The following is a 24,195-nucleotide window of genomic DNA, read 5'->3' on the forward strand; positions in this document are numbered from 1 at the left end:
GAGATAATGATGTGAGCTCTCAGCTGCTACTCCAGTGCCATGCCCATGAAACTATAAGCTCCAATAAATCCTTTTTTGTATAAGTTGCCTTGGTTGTGACATTTCTTCAAAGCAATAGAAAATAAAGACACCTGCCATGCCTGGTTATCTGTTTGCTCTTGGAGACAGGGTCTCTTACAGCTCAGTCTAGCTTCCACTTCACTAGGCAGCCCAGGATGACTTTGAACTCCTGATCCTCCTCCTTCCACTCCTTGAGTGTAGATGCCACAGACATGCACCATTCTTGACTCTTTGGGGGATAATATTAAAAGAATAATAAAATAAGATAATAATAAAAGAATAATCTGAGGAAGATCAAGCATCAGGGTCCACTGAGAAGTGGTAGGAGCTTGTCATCTGGGGACCTTTGAGTTGAGGAGACAGGCAAAATGCAGCCCAATGGATACAGCTGTCCAGCTAGCTTTCTCCTCTTTAGTCAGGACAGGACCCCAGCCCACAGTTAGTGTATATGTTCATACATCAATAAAGCTAATATGGATAATCCCTTGGCATTATCTGATTGACAGTTCTAAATTCTGGCTAGTTGGCATATTTCCTGATCTTATTGGATTGACCTGCACCCAAGATCAGGACCAGAAGCAAGAAAGGCCTGCCACAGAGAACTTCCAAGAGACTAGGCTGAGTGCAAACTTGAGTGGGTTGCTTCTGTCCTGGAGAGCAGTGTAGCATGAACCCTGTCTGGCTGCTCCATTCCACCTCACCAGAAGGTCCAGGGCTCTGAGGTATATGAATATGGTGAGTGGTCACTCAAGCTTCAGGTATAATTTGAGCCATCTCTGAGGTGAATTCAGGACTCCTGACACACACACACTCCTATAAGTCTGCCAGTGAGCCAGTGTCTCAGCCAGTGTTCTATTGCTGTGAAGAGACACCATGACCACAACAATCCTTGTAAAGGAAAACACTTAATTTGGGACTAGCTTACAGTTTCAAAGGCTTAGCCCATTGTCATCATGGCAGGAAGCATGGTGGCACACAGGCAGATGTGATGATGGAGTAGTAGCAAAAGTTCTAGATCTTGATCTGTAGACAGCAGAAAGGGAGAAAGACACTGGCCTAGCCTGAGCATCTGAGACCTCCCAAACCCACTTCTAGTGACACACTTCCTCCAGCAAGTCCACCCCTCCTAATAGTGCCACTCCCTGTGAGCCTATGGGGGCCATTTTCTTTCAAACCACTACAGAGGGTATGAGGGAGCCCAAACCTGGCACAATTTCCTTGAAAGAGATGTGAGTGACTTCTAGGTCAGAGACAGAAGTGATACAAATGTTGGAATCAAATAGCAAAGACATCAAAACTGTGTTGAAGGCACAACAGAGAGATGTGGCTCACTGGCAGACTTATAGGAGTGTGTGTGTGTCAGGAGCCTCCTGACCCACCTACAAACAGGAAAAGCCTGAGAAGCTGAGAGCAAACAAGATATCTCCCAACCCACCTGGATCTAGTTTGAACAAGAGCAGCAACCTCACTCTAGGCTGGAAGTAGCTCAGTTGATGTTGTGCTTGAAAGCATGAGGACTTGGTATAGTAGGGTGAACTTGTAATCCAAGGACTGGGGAGGCAGAGGCAGCTAGATCCCTGGGGCTACTTACTAGCCGCCCTACTAAGTAACACCAGTGAAAGACCCTGTCTCAATATACAAGGAACACTGAGCTGGAGAGATTGCTCAGTGGTTAAGAGCATGTCAGGTGGCTCAAAACTAGAATTCCAGGAGAACCCATGTACACACAGACAGACAGACAGACAGACAGACAGACAGACAGACAGACAGACACAGATGTGCGTGGGCACACACACACACACACACACACACACACACACACACACACATACACACACCTAAAAGTAAAATAGTCTGGCATGTAACTTTTCTGCTACTTTGTGGGCTCCACATGGGTTCTCCTCCTAACTGTCTGCTAACATTCTCTTTTCTGGATCAGCTCAGCTTCTCCTGGCTCAATGGTCTCCTATTTTTTTTTACAAATTCTTAACTTCCTGCCAGTCCTCCTCCCAGTTTCCAGCCCAGCCCCTTCAAATATTTCTCCCAATTCTTCCTCCCTCAGCTCCCCAACAGTCTGCTTAAGCAGTCCCTTCTCCCAGTTTCCTCAATACTAACAGCTCCCAGCTATAACAACTGTTCAACCCTATCTAGTATACCAATGGCATTACCCTTAAAATGGTTGACAGACAAGCCTGTGTGGATAGACCAATGGCCTTAATTAAAGACTAACTATAGACACTTGAGCAGTTGGTACAAGAGCAGTTGGAGGCACAACATATAGAAGGATCTACCTATAGGATTCCCCTGCATTTGTTATAAGAAAGAAATTGGGAAATGGGACATGACAACAGATTTGAGAGTGGTGAATAGAGTAACCCAACCAATGGGTCCATTACAGCCTTGAATTCCTTTACTTTCTTTATTACCTAAGACATGGCCTATGATAGTAATTTATTTTAAAGGCTGTTTTTCTTTTTCTTTTTTTTTTTTTTTGTCTGTTTGTTTGTTTTACTATCCCTTACAAGAGCAGGATGAAGAAAATTTTGCCTTCATAGGTGCCTACGTATAATAATGCTCTCAGCCTGTAAAAAGTCAGTGGGCAGCTCTTCCACAAGGAATGTTACATAGTCCAACTCTATGTCAATAGTTTGTGCAACAATCACTAGAAATAATTTGTAGGCAATTTTTTCAATCCATTATTTGTCATTACGTGGATGATATTTTGTTGGCCAATTCTGATGGAGCTACTTTAGAGAAAATGATGAAACAAAAAAAAATTTTTTTTTGGTCTTGATGGGGTTTGCAGATTGCTTCTGAAAAAAATCATAGAGGAGATTCTATTAACTATTTGGGTTATAAAATTAGTCAACAAAAAATTCCACTGCAGGGCTGGAGAGATGGCTAAGTGGTTAAGAGCACTGACTGCTCTTCCAAAAGTTCTGAGTTCAATTCCCAGAAACCACATGGTGGCTCACAACCATCTATAATAGGATCTGATGCTCTCTTCTGGCATATCTAAATACAGATACAATGTACTCATACAAATAAAATAAATAAATCTAAAAAAATTGATCCACCACAAAAGATACAGAAGAGATTAGTTGCAACTCTTAATGATTTTTAAAAATCAATGAGAGCTATTAATTGGCTATGGTCCACCATTAGATTAACTACTCAAGAGTTAAGTAATTTTCTTTTTCAATTTTTACAAGGAGATTTGGACTTAAACAGTCTAAGATGGTTACTAGCTGAAGCAGAGAGAAAGTTAGCTCTGGTAGAACAGAGACTGCAAAATGCACATGTGGATCTCATAGATCCCAAACTGGACTGTGTTTTGGTTATTTTGCCTTCAACTCACTCCCCTACTGGGCTCATTATGCAAAGGGAGGATAGTATTTTAGAATGGGCCTTCATAACACATAAACTAAAAAGTTATATATCTTTATATAGAAATGGTTTCTGATTTAATTATGAAAGGAAGAATAAGACTATGTCCATTGTTAGGAACAGACCCAGTAGAAATTGTAGTACCATATACTAATGCTGAGACTATGTCATTATGGGTGATCAATGATGACTGGCAAAGAACTTATACAACTATTTGGGAGAAATTAATAATAGATATCTTAAAAGTAAGCATCTTCTGTTTATAAAATGGACTAATTGGATTCTCCTACATACATCAGAAAAAAATTAAGCAAAGTACTTCTAAGCCCATATACTTTAGCTCAAAAATCAGAGTTATATGCAATTTTTGTGATATTATTAGATTTTCCTGAACGTCTTAATATAATTCCTGACTCTCGATATGCAGAAAGAGTTGTTTTGCATATAGAAACTGCTGATTGTAGTCCCTAAGTGGCATGCTGCAAAAGCCATCAAAATGGAGGGTCCTGTCAAAATGTCCCTATCATTGACTGTAACACTGTCCCACCTCTGAACTGTGTGGCTCCTGGGCTTCTGAGTCCCAGGGTACCCTCCCATCCAGGGCAAAACACTTTACACTGATAAGGATGTCTTAACATCAGATGGAATTCAGTGAATGTTTTGCCTTGGGGATGCAAATTTGTTTATATTTTCATAGGAAACAAAAAGCTGTAGATACCATCAAAATTAATAAAGCTCAGAGTTGAGCAGAGGAGATCTTCTGACCCAGAAAGAGAGAAGAGAGCCTGACCAGCTACTGACCCTGCCAGCCAGAGAAACCTGGACAAGAAATAATCCAGGAGCATAAAAGATTCAGGAAGCAGTACCCAGGTACAGGAAGGGAAGCATCACTGTTAGGTTCTTATCTCAGTTGTGGATGTGATGTGAAAGACCGACACAGCAGATGCAAGAAAACCCTGGAAAGGACATTAAACAGAATGGAGAAGCAAAAATCACAACAGTAGCATGGCTACAGGGAGCGCCCAGGGCAGATTCAAAGCTGCATAATTAGCAGTTAAACCAGATGGGGAGAAATGCAATGTGATTTATTTTGTGTGCCTGGCCCTTTAAAGGATCCCCAGCTGCTAGTCAGCTGGCTCTTTTGGGCTGCTTAGCCTTTAGGACTGCTTGGCCCTATGCTCTTCGGTGTTGGTTGCCTCTGAACTACTGGGCAAGCAGAGACTATAAAAAGCCAGCCGAAGCTGGGAGAGGTGAGTAGGGTCCAGCTGGCAGAAGAGTAGTAACAGAGAAGACAGTTGGTGCCGGAAGGAAGACTGAGTAGGGCTGAAGAAGAGATTGAGCAGAGCAAAAAATCAGAGACAGCAATGCTAACTCAGAAGAAGCTAAGCTGAGCCAGAGGAGATACTGTTAGGAGACAGAAGACAAACCCACAAAGAACCCACTAGGGAGGGGGGAAAAAGTCAAGCAGCTACACTGGCATAGCGGTGGGCATCTTCAGTCTCAGCACTTGAAGAAGAGACAGGCAGACCGCTATGAGTTTGAGCACAATTCAGTCTACATAGTGAGCTCCCAGACAGCCAGGCCTATGGAGTGAGACCCTGTTTCAAAACAAAACAAGTGGGCAAAAGAGCAGAAAGACAGCTCAGTGACAAACATGATGAGGTAGTAATTCCAGCACTCTGGTGCTGTATAAACTGACCCCTGACAAAGTGCGGTATGTTTCCGGGGAAGGTTTTTACTGTAGATATGAGAGAGCAGCCAGAGGCATATGGAATAGGCACAGGGGACAATTTGAGGTGTCATGCTCTCTTCCTGCTGCCTGTGCGTCCAGATGTAAACCTCTTGGCTATGTCTCCAGCACTGCGTCTACCTGCAGCCGCCATGCTTCCAACCTTATAGTAATGGACTGAACCTCTGAAACTGTAAGCCAGTCACAATCAAATGTTTTCCTTTATAAGAGTCTCCACCATCATGGTGTCTCTTCACAGCAATAGAAACCCTAACTAAGAGACAGGAGATAGAGAATAGAGAAAAGAGAGAAAGGGTGGCCTAGCAGAGCGAGGGTGTGGTAGTTTGAGCGAATAAGGGGGGGGGGAGCATTCACCCATAGGGAGTGGCACTGTTAGGAGGTGTGGCCTTGTTGGAGGAGGTGTGGCTTTATGGTCTCAGAAGCTCAAGCCAGTTCACTCCCTACCTACTGAGCCAGATGGAGAACTCTCAGCTCCTTCTCCAGCACCATGTCTGCCTGCACACTGCCATGCTTCCTGTGTGACAATAGTGGATTAAATGTCGTGAACTGTAAGCCAGCCCCAATTCAATGTTTTCCTTATGGGCGTTGCTGTTGTCATGGTGTCTCCTCACAGAAATAGCAACCCTAACTAAGACAGAGAGTATAGCCAAAATTAGCAGAGTTATAAGGAGAAGGACTAAGCTGGGCAAAGCAAGCCGGTGAACTGGAGGTGAGAAGAACTAACTTGGACTCTGAAATAGATAACAGGTACTCGTGATGCTGAGAGAACCCGGAGGCCAGCATGAGCTTGAGTGTGATAACAGGCACCACAGACAGCCATTTGTCCCTTCTGCTCGAGGAAAGGGAAATGACACTTTTTGCTAGAGGGACCTGGCTTCACAAGTTCCTGGAGGATGTTGGTGGCTTTTATCTAACCACTAGAAATCCTCCTATACTCCAAGGTTGAGCCCATTTCTGGACATTTGGACGGCCTTTTGGAGTTTGAGGGAACTGGAGTTTCCTTTGTACCTAACAAAGATATTAAAGCGGGGGCATCACCATAAAGCTGAGGTCAGCAGCCTAAGTGATATAAAAGCTGCAGGCCAGACTGGGCAACAGACTAGGGAACTGTCTTAAAAATTGCAGCAGGGAGAAGAAAGAAGGGGCCTGCTTCTCTCTCTGAACAACCCCAGCTGTGCTGTTAAGGCTGGGGCACGAAGGTCTTTTTGCCCACAGATCAACAAGGAGAGATTCATAAGGAATGTTAATCACACAGGGATGTTTTCTCAAAGGAGAGAATGCCTATTTTCCTGTCCAGAAAGCTGGGAGTGGATATCGTTTACGCCCCAGGGACCTTTTTACTCTCTGTGGAGACAGGCCTCACCCAAATCCCCCAGAAGGATTATGGCAGACTCTCCTTCCCTTGACCACTCTCTTTAGCTCCCAGTTACTAGAACCCATCTTAGGGGCAATGTCACATGTGCTACCAACCTCTGTGCCACCCATCAGAGGCCACTGGGGTGACTCCAGGAAGCAGTAGATCCAAAGAGACTCCATCAGCCACTGTGAGCTTCGTGTTCACCTGTGACATCATCACCACCACCTGCCCACTCAGCATCGTCATGCGACACATCACTACACAGCCCTGGCTCTCCTGGAACTCACTCAAAGTCACAGAGATCCTCCTGCCTCTGCCTTCTGAGTGCTGGGGTTAAAGACGGGTAGCAGTTCCACCTAGATAGTCACTCCACTTTGTTTTTGGAGACTTGCATATTAAGCTGTGAACACCCTCAGCAAGCAGTACGAGCTAAGACCTAAAAGGTCAAATAATTTCAGCTCTGCAGGACATATGGCCTTTACTGTATATTCGCATTAGGTACAAATACATGTTAGCTTGTGGGCCAGGTGACTGACCAAATTTATCCCAGTCAGTCCTTTGCTGATCTAGAGCCATGTGAGTTTAAGGACAACTATGACTAGACCAAAGTGTGTGTGTGTGTGTGTGTGTGTGTGTGTGTGTGTGTGTGTGTGTGTTGATACATATGACTGAACTGAATGTCTGGTTCATGCTCACTGGGCAACTCTAGGCAGGGGCTCTACCCCTGAGTTACACCCCCAACCCCTCATGCAGCTAACCTAGGCAGGAAATCTTCCCCCTGAGTTGCCTCCCCAGTCTTATTTGTTGTTTTGTTGTTGTTATTTTAACTTTGAAATAGCTTCACCTCTCTTTGCTGCCAGACCTCCGCCATCATGGGTCGCATGCATGCTCCCGGGAAGGGCCTGTCCCAGTCGGTGCTGCCCTACCGCCGTAGCGTCCCCACGTGGCTGAAGTTGACGTCTGACGACGTGAAGGAACAGATTTACAAATTGGCCAAGAAAGGCCTGACTCCCTCCCAGATAGGTGTAATCCTGAGGGACTCACACGGGGTGGCCCAGGTCCATTTTGTGACTGGAAATAAAATCTTGAGAATCCTCAAGTCCAAAGGCCTTGCCCCTGACCTCCCCGAGGATCTCTACCATTTGATTAAGAAAACTGTTGCTGTCCGAAAGTACCTTGAGAGGAACAGAAAGGATAAGGATGCTAAATTCCGCCTGATTCTGACAGAGAGCAGAATTCACCGATTGGCTCGATACTATAAGACTAAGCGGGTGCTCCCACCCAATTGGAAATATGAGTCATCCACAGCCTCTGCTCTAGTGGCATAAATGCTGTTGTGTGCACGAGCAATAAAATCACTTTGAATAAAAGAAAAAAAAAAAAGAAGAAGAAGAAATAGCTTCACTAAGTTGCCCAGGCTGACCCTTGAATTCATTCCATAGCCCAGAATAATCTCCCTCAGCCCCTGAGGGCTGTGACACCACAGTAGACTGAACCGACTTCTCTGTCAGGGTGTGCAGTGGGTAAAGGCACATCAGCCCCAAGAAACAACAGGCAGCAGGACCTGAAATTTTCAAACGGTTTCTATAGCTCTCCCCCTGCTTTGGTCTGTTATTATGCAAAACACAACCAAGAAGATATGAAGTTTCCTGGGGGGTGGCCACACGCATTAACAAATGGCATAAGCTGCGTGAGCCCAGAATTGAGGCAAGTGGAGTTCCAGTTCTTCTCAGCTGAGTTTTGGCCAGTCTATTCCTGTTACCGGTGGTGGTCACATAGTGTAGAAAAACCTTCAACAGAGACTGGTGGATGCTGCCACCTAGCGAACACATCAGCCCTTACCACAGTCCCAACCAGTCATTCAAGGGGTGGGATGTCTGTGAATTGAGGTACCAGCAATGTGGGGGGTGAGGAGGTGGCTAAGATTTTGTTCAAAGGGACAAAGGGGTAGTTGCTACTTTTTCATGCCAAACGGAGATGACCTAGTTGTGGGAGTGTGGCGAAAGTGCATGCCTATAATCCCAGCTTTTGGGTGGCTGAAGATGAAGAGTGATGAGTTAGAGGCCAGCCTTAGCTACATAGCAAGGCCTTATCTCATAAATAAATAAAAATAAACAGACGTTCTGAAATAGTCCGAGGACTGGACAAGGTGAGTTCTTGAGCACAGAACTTACATTCAGCAGTTCCCAGCCTTGTAGTAGTCAGTTTTCCACTAACTAATCCTGAAACAGAGGTGTGAGATAGGGAAATCAAAGTCTCTGGGCTCCAGCCTGACCCTGCGAGGATCTCTAGAGAATGATAGAGGCCATTCTCCAAATGCATGTGCTCGCAGATGCATCTGGCAGGTGGCGCTGTTGTGATGGAAAGCGGCATCTGAAGGATTCCCTGAGGGGAAGACACCAAAGCTGCCTTTTCCTTCTTCTCTGTGGGGTTCCAGATTTTTCAGGTAGCATGGGAGCGAAGAGCAGTTCCAGATGTGGAGGATCCCCTGGTACCCAGGAAATAGAAGCCTCTGCAACAGCCGCTCATGCCACGCTTCCATGACAACGGAAAGCCAGGCGGCTCCACTGGCAGTCCTTTCCCACTGTGAGCCTCATCAATTGGATTTGGGCGTTTTCCCTGCTATAGGCAAACCTATAGTCAATAATTATAGCTTCAGCTACCAGCCAGGAGCATGGAGTGTCTAGCGTGCTAGAACAGTGAAGACCATGATGAGCTTCCTTTGGGGCCCCAGTAAGGGTGCCGGGGCAGCCCCCAGGACCCGCCTGCACTAGGGAGAAGGATCCCGATCCATCCCACAGGCTTCACCCTCCATCAGCCTCCAGCCTCAATATCATGTCCATCCCGGTGACCAGCTTGGCCCAAGGAGGTATCATGAGCACTTTGCCAAGAGCACTCTACACTGCTGTTGCTATCCTGTCCTGAGCTCCTTGTGTTTGGGTGTGAAATGTGTTCATGTGCTTGAACATCTGTTGTCTCCAACAGGTCGCATCCTTTGGGAAATAGTGGAACTTTTGGTGATGAAAAGGTGAACACAGGAAGTAGGTCATTGGAAATGAGACTTTGAGCTGATCCGTTTCCGGCATATCTCTGCTTCCTAGTAAGCCATGGCATGAACGGGCTAACACCACAGATTCAGTATAACCATGCTACCCCCACAGCAGTGGACAATATTCTTTAAAATCATAAGCCAAAATAAACCTCTCCTCTGTTGCTTCTGTCTGTACTTTTGTAACCCATACAGACCCTTGTTCCCAGTCACCCCCTCCACTTGTCTGACAAAAATCCCAGCTAGATTCTGGGCAGGCTCCTCTCATCCCGACCTACCGAGCTCCCATTCTCCTAGAGCAGGAAGCCACTCCTCACTAAAAGTACATGTTCCTCATCAACACTGTCACATCTGGGTTTTTTTGGGTTTTTTGGTTTTGGTTTTCCAGATAGGGTTTCTCTGTGTAGCCCTGGCTGTCCTGGAACTCACTCTGTAGACCAGGCTAGCCTTGAACTCAGGAAATCTGCCTGCCTCTGCCTCCCAAGTGCTGGGATTAATAGGCATGTGCCACCACTGTCTGGCCAGGTCTGGGGTTTGACTTTGCCTTGCTTACAAGTTAGTCTAGTGTTGTGTTATAGATGCAGCCAAAAGGCATAAGACTCCAAGGTCAGAGAGGGGGAGGGGCTCGCCTTTTCACAGTTCAGAAAGTGGTGCTAACACAGGGGCATTGGTTTCCCTGGCCTCCACAGTTCCAAGGGATACAGTAGACACTGAGGCTCCATGGGGTCCTGAACCAAACTCCCGGACTGAGTTTAAAGGATTCTTACAACAGATTCACTCACATTTAGCCATCTGGAGCGGCATTTCTGCTGGCGAGATATGCTGATTCCTAGATCCAAAAAAAGGCTCAAGGGGTCTGGGGAGGCAGCTAGAACATTTTCCTAGAGTCCAGAGAGAGATTAAGAGAGCAGCCCAGTGGTAGAGAGCTCCTGTCTAGAATCCCCCAGGGAAGGGCTGGGCCAGCATTACATGGTGCTGGAAGATGCTTGCTGTAACCTGAGTTTGATTCTGGGAGACACGTGGTAGAAGGAAAAAATTGCTCCCTAACTGGTCACTCTGATCTTCATCCATACATTGTGGCATCAATACGGGCATCAATACGACCTACACAGGCAGGAACAAACATGCACAGGCACATACACATACACGCGAACACACACACACACAAAATAAAAATGGAATCTTTAGGGCTGGAGAGATGGCTCAGCGGTTAAGAGCACTGACTGCTCTTCCAGAGGTCCTGAGTTCAATTCCCAGCAACCACATGGAGGCTCACAATCACCTGTAATGAGCTCTGACACCCTCTTCTGGTGCATCTGAAGACAGCTACAGTGTACTTACATATAATAAATAAATAAATAAATAAATAAATCTTTAAAAAAAAAGGAATCTTTAAACATCTAAATTCCTAGCACCCAAGAAAAATGGATCTGCCCTCCCTTGATGCACTCCATGAAAAGTCGGATTTATGAACCAGACAACGCAAGGCCAGCCACACAGATGGCGACATGTGTCAGTGAGTGCTAGCACTAGCCCCTTCTTGGGTTGGTGGAAGGGACCCAGGATTTTCAGGGAGAGTCTGGTTGTACATTTGGCTGTGTTCCAACATGACTCTACACCCAGAGAGGCCCCGGAGCTGGAATCCCTCCAATTTGGAGGATGTTTTGGTTTTGATTTTTGGATGTGTTGGCTGCTGGTGGCTTTCTCACTATTTAACTAATAATCGCTGTCAGTTCAGCCTTGTCATTACCGGCTTAGTTTGTTATGGGTTATTTAGTTAAATTGCAATGTATAATGATGTGGATTTGCCTCCACCCCCGTGTGAGTGTGGCCTGCAATTTTCCACTAATTAGACTTTTTAAAGACACATACGCATTTACCTACTCAAATCTGCATCATCTGTTTGTATGTCGCCTGAGCAGATGACAGCAGCGCCCACCCTCCTCTGGGACCAGCTCTCTTATTACCACCCTGTTATGTTCCCACGGGAAAGCAGAAAGCGGCAGGGGCTCAGACTCCCCTGTCTCCTGCAGGGAAAGCCACTCAAACAGAGGCTCTGGGTCTAAGTCGGCAGTTGCAATGGTCTGGGGGAAGGAGAGATTCCCAACATCACACACCAGCTCCACAGGAGCCAAGCATGTGCTAAAATCCTCATCAAATGGTTTTATTTCCCCATTGTGGGGAAGCTGCACGTAGGGTCTGTGGTTCCTGCACCCCAGGACCCTCTGGCCTCCTCTGCTGTGGCTGGGCCCACAAAGAGGCCAACTTTGCCAGTTCAGAGCTTGATTCACCCAAGGTGAGGCTGCTCTGGGAAGGGGTCCCTGCGGTGATACTCGCAGTGTGTCTGGACAGCAACCCATGGGCATGGGCTTCGTGGCGAGGATAAGGCCAACAGTTGTGTTGCTTGAGGCAGACTGGGCCCAGCTCGAGGAACGAAGCCTCTCTGGATGGAAACCCTAGACATCCACCAGGAACACTCAGTCTGGAAGAGAGACAGAGAGGACAGTGGGTGATGAGTCCCAGGAAATGAGAGAATGACAAAAAGAAGCAGTGCTGGGGACACAGTCAGTGGGCAAAGTGCCTGTCACACAAGCAGGAGATCTGAGCTCAGACTGTGCCCTGGTTAAGCTCTGTCAACCTGAGCCATTTGAGAGGAAGAGCCTCGATGGTTTAGATCAAATAGACCTGTGGGCATGTCTGGGGGGGATTATCTTGATTGATAGATAGTGCCCAGGCCACTGTGGGCAACCCCATTTCCTGGGGTGAGGAGTCCTGAACTGTTTGCTGAAGCTGGCTGGACGGAAGGCGCTGTGGTCCAGCGAACAGCGTTGTTCATAGCTTCTGGTGCATTTCTTTGGCTGTGAGCTTTCTGGTTACAGGTGAGAACGTCCATGCTCTCTCCCTGTTTCCCTCACTGATGGACTGTAACCTGGAAGCATAAGTCAAGTAAATCCTTCACCCCCTATGTTGCTTTTGGTCAGTATTCTATCCTAGCAACAGATATGAAACCAGAACAGGCACATAGCACCCATATTAAAAAAGAGGGGGGAGAGACAGTGGCACCCTAGGGTGAAAACGGGACACACTTCAAAAGACGGGGGAGTGGGGCAGATACAGATGGATTTCGCAGTTTGTCGGGACAGCAACCCAAAGCCAACTGGAGACACCTGGGCCTAGGGATAGGTCCCGTTTCAAGGAAAAAGAGAGAGAGAGAGAGAGGGTCCCGTTTCAAGGAAAGAGAGAGAGAGAGAGAGAGGAAAGAGGAGAGAGAGGAGAGAGAAGAGAGGACAGAGAGGAGAGAGAGGAGAGAGAGGAGAGGGAGGAGAGAGAGGAGAGAGAGAGAGAGAGAGAGAGAGAGAGAGAGAGAGAGAGAGAGAGAGATCAACCCTGGCCTGCACAGGCATGCACGCTCACACCAGCTACACACACCCCCCACACAAGCAGACAACAGAGCCTTCAGCAGACCAAGCAAGGGACCCAGGAACAACAACGGGAAGGCGCAAGGGGGATGTCTTGCAGAAGCCCAGGACCACACTGACCTTTGGACCCAGGGGGGCTCGGAGGGGGTGGGGCCCCTGGAGGCAGCAAGGCAGAGTGGCTAAGGGCCTCAGCCATCCAAGTCAGGACTCGAGAACAGTGTTGGACCTGGGAAGACAGGAGTAAGTCAAGGCAGGAGCAGGGAAGCAGGGGGTCCCAGCCCCTCCAGCCCACGCCCACGCCCTGCCACGCCCAGGTCCTCACCTCTCTCTCCAGTCCCCTCAGACGCCGATCGTACTCTCTGATCTGTCCCAGCTGCTTCAGTGCAGTGTCCACCCTAAAAAGAGAGAGAGTTCTCCCAGCTGAAGACACAACATCCCACCTGCAGGTCCTGCCCACAGCAGGCCCCCGCCTCACTTCTGAGACGTGCGTTTCAGACGCTCCGAGTCACTGTCTCGCTTGTCCCGAGCTTGTGCCAACAGGAAGTTCTCTTTGTGCACAGACTCCCAAGTCAGCAGCTTCCGCTCTGCTTCCTTAGAGAGACAGACACCTGCAGGGCCAAGTCCCAGGAATCAACGGGCAGGACCACTTGGGAACTTGTCCCCTCCCCAAAGCCACCAAATTCCTCATGCCTCGTGTCCAGATGGGTGCAGATCCTGACACCTTCCCCGAGCCCCATCCACCTGCTTTTCTTCTCCCCTCCCCAAACGCCCCCCCGCCCCACTCCAGCCCCACTCCCTTGCAGACCAAGTTCCATTCTCACGGAAGTGCTCGAAGCCTGGAGAGGCGGGCAAGTTAGTCCTATGACACCTGCGACACCTGCGCAGCCACTTGATGAGGAGGCGCACATGAGAGATGATGATGAGGGGTGGGGCCAGGGCAGGCCGCGAATGGAATTCCCGGATGAGGCTGTAGCGCTGTGCCTTCCAGTAGAGGTCGCTGTTGCCGTGCACTTTGCTGAAGGTGTAGCTGTGGAGGCCAATAAAGGACCCTGATCATAGGACTGGATTAGGAGTCGAGATAAAGTAGTCAGAGACCGCTCAGCGGTCAAGAGCACGTGGCACCCGCAGAGGACTCACATTCAGTTCTCAGCACTAATGTGGAAGCTCCAATACCAAAAGGTGCCTTCTTCTGGTCTCTGCCAGCACTGTACTCATGTGGTGTACATGCATGCATACATACATACATACATACATACATACATACATACATACAATGGATGAAGAGTCTGCACGGATTCCAGGCATCAAGCTGAGGTTCCTTGAGCTTGCAAGACAAATGCTTTACTGACTGAGCCACGCCCACCCCACTCCGACATTCTGGCTTTGATGTTTTCAAAATTATACAGTGGGCGCTTGATAGTTTTTGTTTTTGTTTTTGAGACAGGGTTTCTCTGTGTAGCCCTGGCTATTCTGGAACTCTTGTAAACCAGGCTGGCCTTGAACTCAGAGATTCACTGGCCCCTGCCTCCCAAGTGCTGGGATTAAAGGCATGAGCCACCATTGCCTGGCTTTTTTTTTTTAAAGGTTAATTTATTTTTACATGTATAGCTATGACATGCCTACATGTATGTCTGTGCATATTACCCACAGAGGCCAGAAGAGGATGTTGGATCTCCTGGAACTGGGATTACAGGAAGTTATGAGCTTCCACGTGGGTGCTGGGAATCGATCCCATGTCCTCTATAAAAGCAGTCAGTGACCCTAACCACTGAACCATCTCTCCATCCCCTGTTTGATTTTGATATAGGGATTCATGTACCCAGGCTTATGATCCTCCTGCCTTGACCTTCCAAGTGCTGGGACAAGCTTGCTCCACCACACCGTCCTGAGCCCAGCTGGTTTCTAACAAGGACTTTATGCCCAGTGTCTTTAATGCATTCTCCTGAACGGACACAAAGACTGAATGAAGTAGGGCCTGTCCTCACACTGCGAACTAAATTAACTCCAAATGGGCTAATGATCTATAGATAAAAGCTAAACCCCCAAATTAACTCAAGTCTCCAGACTCTGGAGTTTAGATTGACCCTCTGTATGGGATTGTAGAATGTGTGGGGGTTTTTAAATTTCTTTTTCCTTTTAATGTTGCCTATCCTTACAAACAGTAACCAGTTCTCTTAACTCCCTGCCAGCCCTCCTCCTAGTTTCCAGCCCCGCCCCTTCAAAGGTTTCTCCCAACTGATCTACCCTCAGCTGGGGACAGTCAGCTTTGGATTACGGAATGAGTGGTTGATCAGAATGAAGGTGTGCATTAGTGACGAAATCAATTTGGGTCCATTTAATACCAAACAGCGCGTCGTTTCCTCTGTGTTAAAAGCTCTGTGAAGACGCACTGGGAAGTCAATACATGGGCAGTATCCTGAGCACAGTGTCACGAGTGGAGGTGTAACCCAGGTCCTTGCTCATTTGCTAAGGCTGTGTGACAGCAGAGGTGAGGAATCTGAAGCAGGGCTCTGCTTATGCCAACGTAAACAGACAGCTAAGAGTCTCCACCCCAATATTCTCTCCCTGATTCTGCACAAATAGGAAATAAATACGTCACCATGTGAGGGAGTGACTGAGATTCAGCATGCGTAGGGACTGGGCTCTAGATCCACTAGGTTAAGAGCCTGCGGGGAGGATGTCCCTTCTCCCAGTTTTCCCTATACTAGCAGCTCCAAACTGTAACAACTGGTCTAGCCTATCTTCTCAGCTCAGCTCCTCCCGGCTCAACTGTCTCCAACTCTCTTCTCTTCTCACCCTGGTCGCCCAAGCCCAAGCCCTTTCTCAGCCTCAGCTGGCCTTTTATATTCTCTCCCATTCCTAGAAATCCAAGAGGCAATCAACACTGAAGGCCCTGGCATCAGGCAATTCTAACAGCTATGAACTCTTTTGTTTGTTTTTCTTTTTGTTTTCCAGACAGGGTTTCTCTGTGTAGCCCTGGCTGTCCTGGAACTCACTCTGTAGACCAGGCTGGGCTGGAACTCAGAGCCCTGCCTGCCTCTGCCTCCCAAGTGCTGGGACTCAGCTAAGAAATCTTAAAGAACCAGTTAACTAGCAACTGGGGATCCTTTGAAGGACCAGACACACAAAATAAATCACATTACATGGGACAAGAGCAAGAATCTAAGCAACAAAACCTAAAAACCAAAACCAAACAAACAAACAAAAAACCGGACTGGAGAGATGGCTCGGCTAAGGTTAAGAGCACTGGCTGCTCTTGCCAAAGGATCCAGATTCAGTTCCCAGCAGTTACTCAGTAGCTCACGGTCACCTGTAACTCCAGTCCCAGAGGATCTGATGCCCTTCTTCTGACTGCCGTAGGCACTTTCCATGCACATGGTACATATACATACATGCAGGCAAAACATTCATACACATAAATAAAACAAACTGCAAACAAGTCACTAAAATGGGCTTCTTCAAAAGAAAGAGTTTAGTGCCCTGGAGGCACGCATGTGATCCGGTGCTAAGAGGTAGAGGCAAGATTACCCTAAGTTCCAAGACACTGCCTCAGAGATGCCAAAACAATAGCAGCAAGTCTCACAGTCCAAGTAAGTAAAGCACAGGATCAGGCCAGCACTGGGTCAAAGTCAGGACATGGCACATATTGAACAGGTTCAATATGGGGGAAGCCCCGGGCGGCAAGGCCAGGCACACCTGAACATGGCGATGAGCAGGTTGAGCAACAGGATATTGGCCACCAGCAAGAAGACGATGAGAAGCAACACCACCAGCCAGTTGGCATACTGGGACACACAGGAGCCTGCGACGGGCCCCTCCGGATGAGCCCAGGAGCCCCGCTCCATAGAGCAGTTACCTGGAATCATGAGGGCCACTGCAAAAGGAACAGCAGGTGTGAGCAGAGAGAGGCAGGGAGAGGGGAGGAGATGGGAGACAGAGACACAGTCAGAGACCCACTGAGAGAGACCCAGATTCAGCTGGAGAGCCCTTTCCTACCGTCCATTTCCTCCTGGGGAATTTGTCCGAAGATCTGCAGATACGGTCGGTAGAAGACCCTGCGCAGGATACTCGGTAGACTGCGGTCCTGGGGCCTCAGGATCCCCTCTGTGGCCACCCCATAAGCTACAAGCCACACGCAGAGGAAGAAGAGGAAGAAGAATACATCCTTCATCTAGAAGCAGAGGAAGATGTGGGTGAAATGACCCAGCCCTTTCCTCCCTGGCTCTGCCCCTTCCCTTCCCGGAACGCCTACTCCAGCTGGCTACTCTCCCTGCCTTAGACACAGCATCCTCAAAGGCCTGTCCCTTCTTGTCCTGCCTGCCCACCTCAGAAGCCCTCTCCTCCACCCACTCCACCCCACCCCCGCCCCTGCCACCTTCAGGTCCACATCCAGTCACTAAAAGACAAGGCCCTCCCTTTCAGACTCCACTCCCCCAACCCCTCTCCATGTCCTCTGTGGTCCCTCTAGATTCTTCCCTTCACCCGTGGCTCCACCCCCCTGCACTCCAGGTCCCATTCTCTCCCACCTTGCTCTGCCCCTCCTCCTCAGACTCACCATCTTGCTCACTATAACAATCTTGGGCCCCAGCTGCTTGTTCACCGTGAAGATGTGCAGCAGGCGCAGTGTGAAGATCATGAAGTCAAGGCAGAGGACGGTGCGTCCCAAGTCAAAGAGCCCAGGGGTCAGCCTGAGGAGTTGGGGGAGAGAGCACAGCTCAGATCGGGGGTGTCTCCTCAGACGAAGCTGAGGTCTCACAGGGCAGAGGCAGGGACCCTTCTGATCAGCTTTCTCTGGACTCAGTATGGATGGATGGCCTTCTAAGAATCGTGTTTAGAATGTGCCATGCTGTGAGCCTGTTATCCAAGTTCGGGGGAGGCCAGGGAAGAAGGATCTCTGGGAATTCCAGACAGGCCTGCCAGGGCTACAGAGTGAGACCCTGTTTCCCACAAAAGGGGAGGGAGCCCCTAAAATATGGAGTGGTCAGGGGTGCATAAATGAAAACATTTACAGGCTGCAGACTGACAGAGGTTGTGTGATTTGATTGACAGCTTGAGGTTACAAAGCACCAGGTATTGCCTAGCACGTCCTCATGGGGGCGCTCACAGCTACCGCTCTCAGGCAGGCAGGCAATGGGGCCAGCTATTTAGACAGAAATCCGCGGATGAAACCGATCCACCCGGCCTTTGACCCCACCCACTTTACACCAGGGACGCGACTTGGTTTTTTTTGTTTCTTGTTTTTTGTTTTGCAATAACCTAAGTGTGGATCTGGAGGGCACGGGCTTAAAGGAGGACAAGCCAATTATACTGGAAGTGACGGTGTTTCTTCCTCCCTAGATGCAATAATGATTTGTCAGCCCTTGGAAAAGGGTGCTTGATAAAATGTATCAAATATACCCTTGACAGTGGCTTTCCTGCAATCGGCGGGGCCATGGCCCTGTCTTCTCAGACAACACATCACACTAAATAAAGGCTGGGACAAGCAGAAATATTAGTTTGCTAAGTCCACTTATCTCCCTTCTGTTTGGATAAATTATTCATACCAAGTCACTCAGTTTCTAACTCACGTGGACTGGAGGAAATCTACCTCTTGGTATGCCAGCTGAGGAGAGCTTCAGTAAAGGGGGACGTAGGTGACTCTCCATCACCCAGGGTACTCCACCACTGAGCCATAGCCACAGCCTCTCACTGGGGGATTCTAGGCAGGGGCCCTGCCAGTCCCTTACTCACTCACCGGCAGCCTACACCCAGCAGGAAGCAGGTGAGTGCCAGCAGGTCGCACTGGTTCCAGGTATCTGAGAGGTAGAGGTGCAGCCGATGGCGCAGGGGAGCTCTGTCCGGACCACGCCCCCCACTGGCCAGGCTACCCCAGCCACCGCCCAGGCCCTGGCGCAGCTCCTCGCACAGCAACGTGAAGGCCCAGAAGTACAGCAGCAGCTCAAAGACACCCGGCTTTGTGGGCTGGAAATCCATCAGCAACACGTGGGCAAACAGCAGCAGGAACAACAGGTAACTGACCACGTTACCCAGGAAGGCGGTCACTGGGGCACCCCAGAAGTGCGACCAGCGCTTGGAGAACTCGCCACAGCAGAGGGCACGTCCTGGCCGCCGCCGCTGCCTCCTCTCAAGGGCCACCTTTGCAGAGGGTTCTGCAGTCCTGCAAGACAGCGAGCTTCAGGGACCACTGAGCCTGGACTGGCTGCCCGCCTTGCAGTCTAACTTCTACACTGTCCCACTTTGGACTCTGGGAACCTGAAGACCCAATCAATCCCACGTTTGAGATTGAGGCAGGAGAACTGCCTCAAGTTCCAGGCCAGCCTGATATATAGAGCGAGGGAGGAAGGTACATAAAATATGGAATGAGGATTCATTACACTTTGAGAGATGAGGCAGGAGGATTGCCAGGTGTTTGATGCTAGCCTGAGCTTTGTGAAGAAACACAACAAACTGATCAAAGAAAGAAACAAAACTGAGTGAGCATAAACCCAGCATGGTTCGGCCCAGCAGAGGCAGAAGGATCCCTGCGAGGCAGTGCTGTCTACCTAGTCAGCTCCAAGCCATCCAAGGATATAGAGAGAAACCTTATGCAAAACAAACAAAAAACAAAAACAATCCACACAACAACAACAAACCACTGAGCACAATAACTGTCTTTAAAACTGACCAGAAACACGCAGAATGTTGCAGGAGCCTTGGAGTGCTTTAGATCTTAAACCACATGAAAAGGTGGGGGCATGTGAGCTTTGCTGGGGTCCATCTACTTCCTCCTAGTCAAAAGACTAGAATGTGAGCTGTACTGAGGGGGACCCGGAAGGTGTCCATGCCCGCCGTGACCCGCAAACTGATGAGATTGAAAAGCCAGTGCGGGCTGATTGGTGATGCGAAGAGTCTAACACTAGGGCCACTGTCAGCATATTTAAAACACAGTCCATAGCTGGGCAGTGGTGGCGCACATCTTTAATCCTAGCACTTGGGAGGCAGAGGCAGGCGGATTTCTGAGTTCGAGGCCAACCTGGTCTACAGAGTGAGTTCCAGGACAGCCAGGGCTACACAGAGAAACCTTGTCTCGAAAAACCAAAAAAAAAAAAAAAACCCACAACAACAACAACAAAACAGAACAAACAAACAAAAGAAAAACACAGTCCAATCTGGGAAAAGGCTTCCAGGCAACAATCAGTTCCTAAGTTCAATTCTAGGTGCACAGTAAGCTTACTGTGTGACACCTAGAAATGCTTTTATGAAATACATGTGACCAGGAGGCCAGGTCCTATAGCTAAAAGGCCTAGAATGTAGTGTGGTCTCTGACTAATAGCATAGAGGTCAGCGGGCCATGAAGTACATGTGACCTCTCCCCCGAAGCATGGGCAATGGTCTAGGAAGAGAGAGTCTGGGATAGGCAGTCTGGGGGATTTGGGTGAGGTCTGCCTCCACAGAGAGCAGAAAGGTCACCAGGTTGTTTACAAAATCCATTCCCAGGCATCTGGGCAGGAAAACAGGAATTTTCTCTCCTCCACTGAGAAGAGCCCCCCCCCCCCCCCGCCGTGTGTATAACATGCCGAGTTTCCCTGATGATCTGTGGCTGTCAGGACCCTTGTGCTCCCAAATCTCTTCATCTGGCCTTGCATGGAGACAGGACATTCTAAACTACTCCAAACGTCACATAGCATCGTTGCCTCCTCTTATGACCCAGGAAGGAGGAGACTCAGCAAACACAAGTGTCTGCCACATGACCTTGGTCGCCAAGGTGAAAGGAGGGAACCGGCTTCTACAAGTTGTCCTCTGGACTCCACACCCTTGCGGGCAGCATACACACCCTCAAAAAACAATGTACAACAAATAACAAAATAAAATCTAATTTAGAAAAACTTTAAGGGGCTCAAGAATTGGTCCAGCAGTTCTGAGCACTGGACCGGGTTTGACTCTGTCACTGGGAATTCCTAGAAAGACACTGTCTGCAGAGGCTGATCAACTGATAAAGACTTCACAGACTGCAGAACCTGGTTAGTATCAGATAGTCTAATTTCTTTTGGGCTATCTTTACTATCAGATAGTTTATTTTCTTTTGGGCTATCTTTAACCTCCAGTCTACCTCAGTCTCATAGCTATCATCTTGATAAACAGATACAAATTTGTGCAATGTACGAACGTCACACAACCCTAGAGACACCTAAGAATGCAGTAAGATAGGATCTGAGCCCAAGGCTGCGATTCCCCTGCCTGCCCTGTCTGCTCACTTAACATTTCGACCACTGTATTTTTAAGTGCTTTGATTTATAACTTTCTTTGTTCTGTTACTATAAAAACTCCATGAAACAGTTTCCACGTTGGGACATAGAACTAACTTAGCCCCGTGTTTCCACGCTTAGGTCACTCACATCTGGCTTGAGAATAAGCTGTCTCTTATTCCGTTTGGCAGCTGTGGGAGTTGGTTGGTTGGTTGGTTTGTCATGGTGTGTGTGTGTGTGTGTGTGTGTGACAATTCCCAGTCCTGGTCTCAGAGGGCAACTGCATGCATAGACCCCACAACACACAAATCCACACGTACACACATAATTAAAAATAAAATCTTTTAAATTGTCTAAAGGGTTAAACCAGCACAGCTTGCCAGTCACTTGTCCCAGAGTCTTTCTCTGCCCCAGGGAGTCTGAGTCACTTGAAGGAGAGGGAAAGATTAATTATCTCCAAAATGATACAATACGATACAGTTTACTTTTGTTTCCCTGGAGACCGAAATCCTACTCCTCCACATGCAACCTGCCCGATTTTCTGACTCCTAACTCAGAAAAACAATCTTTCCTTCTCCGTTTCTTTGTCTTTGTTTGTTTTGGATTCTTCCCAAAGCCTGGACTTAATTTCCTTGGTGCTCTGGGCCACCCGTCCCTTCTCACCAGCGTGCTACTGTTGTCTAACCTCCCCTGCCAAAGGAGTGCCTTCCTCCCTTCCTCTTCATAGTCGCCTGCTCTGTTCCTATTCTCTCAGCATCTAATAAAAGGGTCCCAAGCCTCCTTCTGAGTCCATTTCAAAATCATCTTATTAGCCAGACTAAGACTTGAGAGGTTGGAGTTTGATGTCTCCCTCAGTCGCTTTCACTCTTATTTTTAAACACGGGACTTGCTGATTCGGCTATCCTGACTGGCCCACAATGCCCCAGGGACCCTTCCTTCTCTGTCTAGCAGCACTAGTGCAGGCATGTGTTGCCACACCTTAGATTTTATTACAGAGGCTGGGAGTCTGAACTCAGCTCCTTACACTTGTGCTTGGCGCTAGGCACCTGACTGGCTGACTCCTTGAGGTTTCCTGTAGGTCTTGTGTTGTTTGTTTGGCCCGGGATGGAGCCTAGGGCTATGAGGAGCTTAGACAAGTACTTAGCAACTATACGGATCGAGCCTGGTCTTTAAATAAAAGATCTCCATGGGGACTGCAACATAGTGACAGGGCAAGGGCCCCAGGGCCAGAAACATAATAGAAAGGTGAATAAATACTAAGTAACCAACAGCAAGGGAGCGCAGGCAGCCCAACCCAAACTAAGTTCTTGTGATGAGATCATCCCTCTGATGGGCAGAGACAATCTTTAAAGTTTTAACTCTGTGTGTGTGTGTGTGTGTGTGTGTGTGTGTGTGTGTGTGTGTGCGCGCGCGCGCGCGCGCGCGCAGGGAGATGGCTCAGCGGTTAAAAGCACTGACTGGGCTTCCAGAGGTCCTGGGTTCAATTCCTAGCAACCACATGGTGGCTCGCAACCATCTGTAATGGGATCCGATGCCCTCTTCTAGTGTGTGTCTAAAGACAGCTACAGTATAGTCATATACATAAAATAAAGAATCCTAGAAAAAGAATTGTTTCTTGAACTCGGGTCCTTCCACTTGAGTAGATTTACCTGCAGAGCCATCTCGTTGGCTCCCCCTCCTCCCACAATGCTGGGCTGTCACTCACCCAGGAGGACCTGCTCCATTGATGCTGCTGTCCATATCAAAGTCAAGATCCTTCTGTGTGGGCTCCTCCTCTGACTTCCTGCCGTGAGGGGCAGGACACAGAGTAAGAAATAGAGGGGTTCTTGAGAAAGACCCAAACTTAGTTTACCACAAACAGTGCAGAGATAAGGGAGTTGCCCTCCTCCAGAGCCATGGCCTAAAAAGTAGAGAAATGGCATAGAGAGAGAACGCAAAGGCAGGACAACAGCCCCACCTTCCAGAACATTCCCTCCAGAGAAGGGAAAGAGTGCCCTTCTCAGGGAAGAGACATGCGAGGTGGCTAAGTAAGAGGGCAGAGAGAAATGAGCAGGAGAGAGGGACTGAGCCTGCAGCCAAGGCACTGACCTGAAGACGATGAGGTTGGTGTAGATGAGAGGCGGGCAGAAGAAGGCGAGAAGCAGGGCCCAGATGGGAGTTGTGCTGTCCATCTCCCCCCACCACTTCTGTGTCAGAAGAGACTGTGGAATGTGGGAACATTAGAGACCCTGACAAGGGCTGGAGTCTGCCACCAGGGCACAGAGCAAGTGTCCATATGGGGTCTCAACTGTTAGAGCATGGGGCACAGTCGTCAGAGGCAGCCTCCTCAGGTTCAGCCAGGAAAATGGAACAGCCAATTTTTCTTTCACTGTGTGTGGGTGTTTCGCCTGCCGGCATGTCTGTGCACCATTGTGGGGGCTAAGATTATGTTTTAAGTTTAAATTACTGTGCTTAAAAGATCTATAAAACAAAAGTGTTCCAAATTCAGCTCAAAAACTGTGGTAGTAATCTTATTCTCACCCCGTGGGATTAACACCATGGCGTGCCTGGTGCCCAGATAGGTAAGAAGAGGGCACCAGAGCCCATAGAAGGAGTTACAGATGGCTGTGAGCTGCCTTATGGGTGGTAGGAATCTAAACTTTCTCTGCAGGAGCAGCCTGTGCCCTTAACCAGTGAACCATTCATTCCCGCAGGCCCAGAGCAGCCAGCATTTATTGACGTCATGGGGCAGATGCTGGGCCGAGCACTCTGCACTGACCAAATCATTTAACCCAAAAGGGCAAGTATTTTCTCCTTCTCACACACAAGATTGACTAAAAACAGACAGACAGAGGGAAATCAGCAGAGCTGCCCACTCACAACTGTCTGTCACTCCAGTTCCAGGTGATCTCACACTCTCACATAGACATACATGCAGGCAAAACACCAATGCACATTAAAAAAAAAAA

The 24,195-nt window shown here is 48.4% G+C and overlaps 1 protein-coding gene and 1 pseudogene across 8 annotated transcripts in view; one reads left to right on the forward strand and one right to left on the reverse strand.

Moving 5' to 3' along the window:
• The first annotated feature begins 7,426 nt into the window (after nt 1-7,426).
• Nucleotides 7,427-7,890, forward strand: LOC110298580 (annotated as a pseudogene). Its single transcript, XR_002378386.2, has one exon. The product of XR_002378386.2 is annotated as a 40S ribosomal protein S13 pseudogene (transcript).
• Nucleotides 7,891-11,656: 3,766 nt separating this feature from the next.
• The window catches only part of Trpm4 (transient receptor potential cation channel subfamily M member 4), a 29,022-nt gene continuing 16,483 nt past the window's right edge, over nt 11,657-24,195 (reverse strand). For 3 of the 7 annotated variants that reach the window (XR_003837227.1, XR_002378404.2, XR_003837228.1), the window contains 12 exons: nt 23,336-23,448; nt 22,953-23,030; nt 18,757-19,179; nt 17,578-17,710; nt 17,019-17,193; nt 16,719-16,896; nt 13,844-14,049; nt 13,498-13,630; nt 13,345-13,417; nt 13,143-13,248; nt 12,289-12,532; nt 11,657-12,085 (listed from right to left, as the gene is read on the reverse strand). Coding sequence is in view for 3 of the 7 variants with exons in the window: in XM_029480080.1 (XP_029335940.1) it covers nt 12,081-12,085; nt 13,143-13,248; nt 13,345-13,417; nt 13,498-13,630; nt 13,844-14,049; nt 16,719-16,896; nt 17,019-17,193; nt 17,578-17,710; nt 18,757-19,179; nt 22,953-23,030; nt 23,336-23,448 (1,623 nt within the window). In the remaining 4 variants the exon portion in view is untranslated. Of the gene's footprint in view, nt 12,086-12,288; nt 12,533-13,142; nt 13,249-13,344; nt 13,418-13,497; nt 13,631-13,827; nt 14,050-16,718; nt 16,897-17,018; nt 17,194-17,577; nt 17,711-18,756; nt 19,180-22,952; nt 23,031-23,335; nt 23,449-24,195 lie in introns of those variants that run through there. The other 4 variants (XM_029480080.1, XM_021168192.2, XR_002378405.2 and 1 more) reach the window with 3 other exon arrangements.

Source organism: Mus caroli, chromosome 7 (assembly GCF_900094665.2).
Source record: "Mus caroli chromosome 7, CAROLI_EIJ_v1.1, whole genome shotgun sequence".
NCBI lineage: Eukaryota > Metazoa > Chordata > Mammalia > Rodentia > Muridae > Mus > Mus caroli.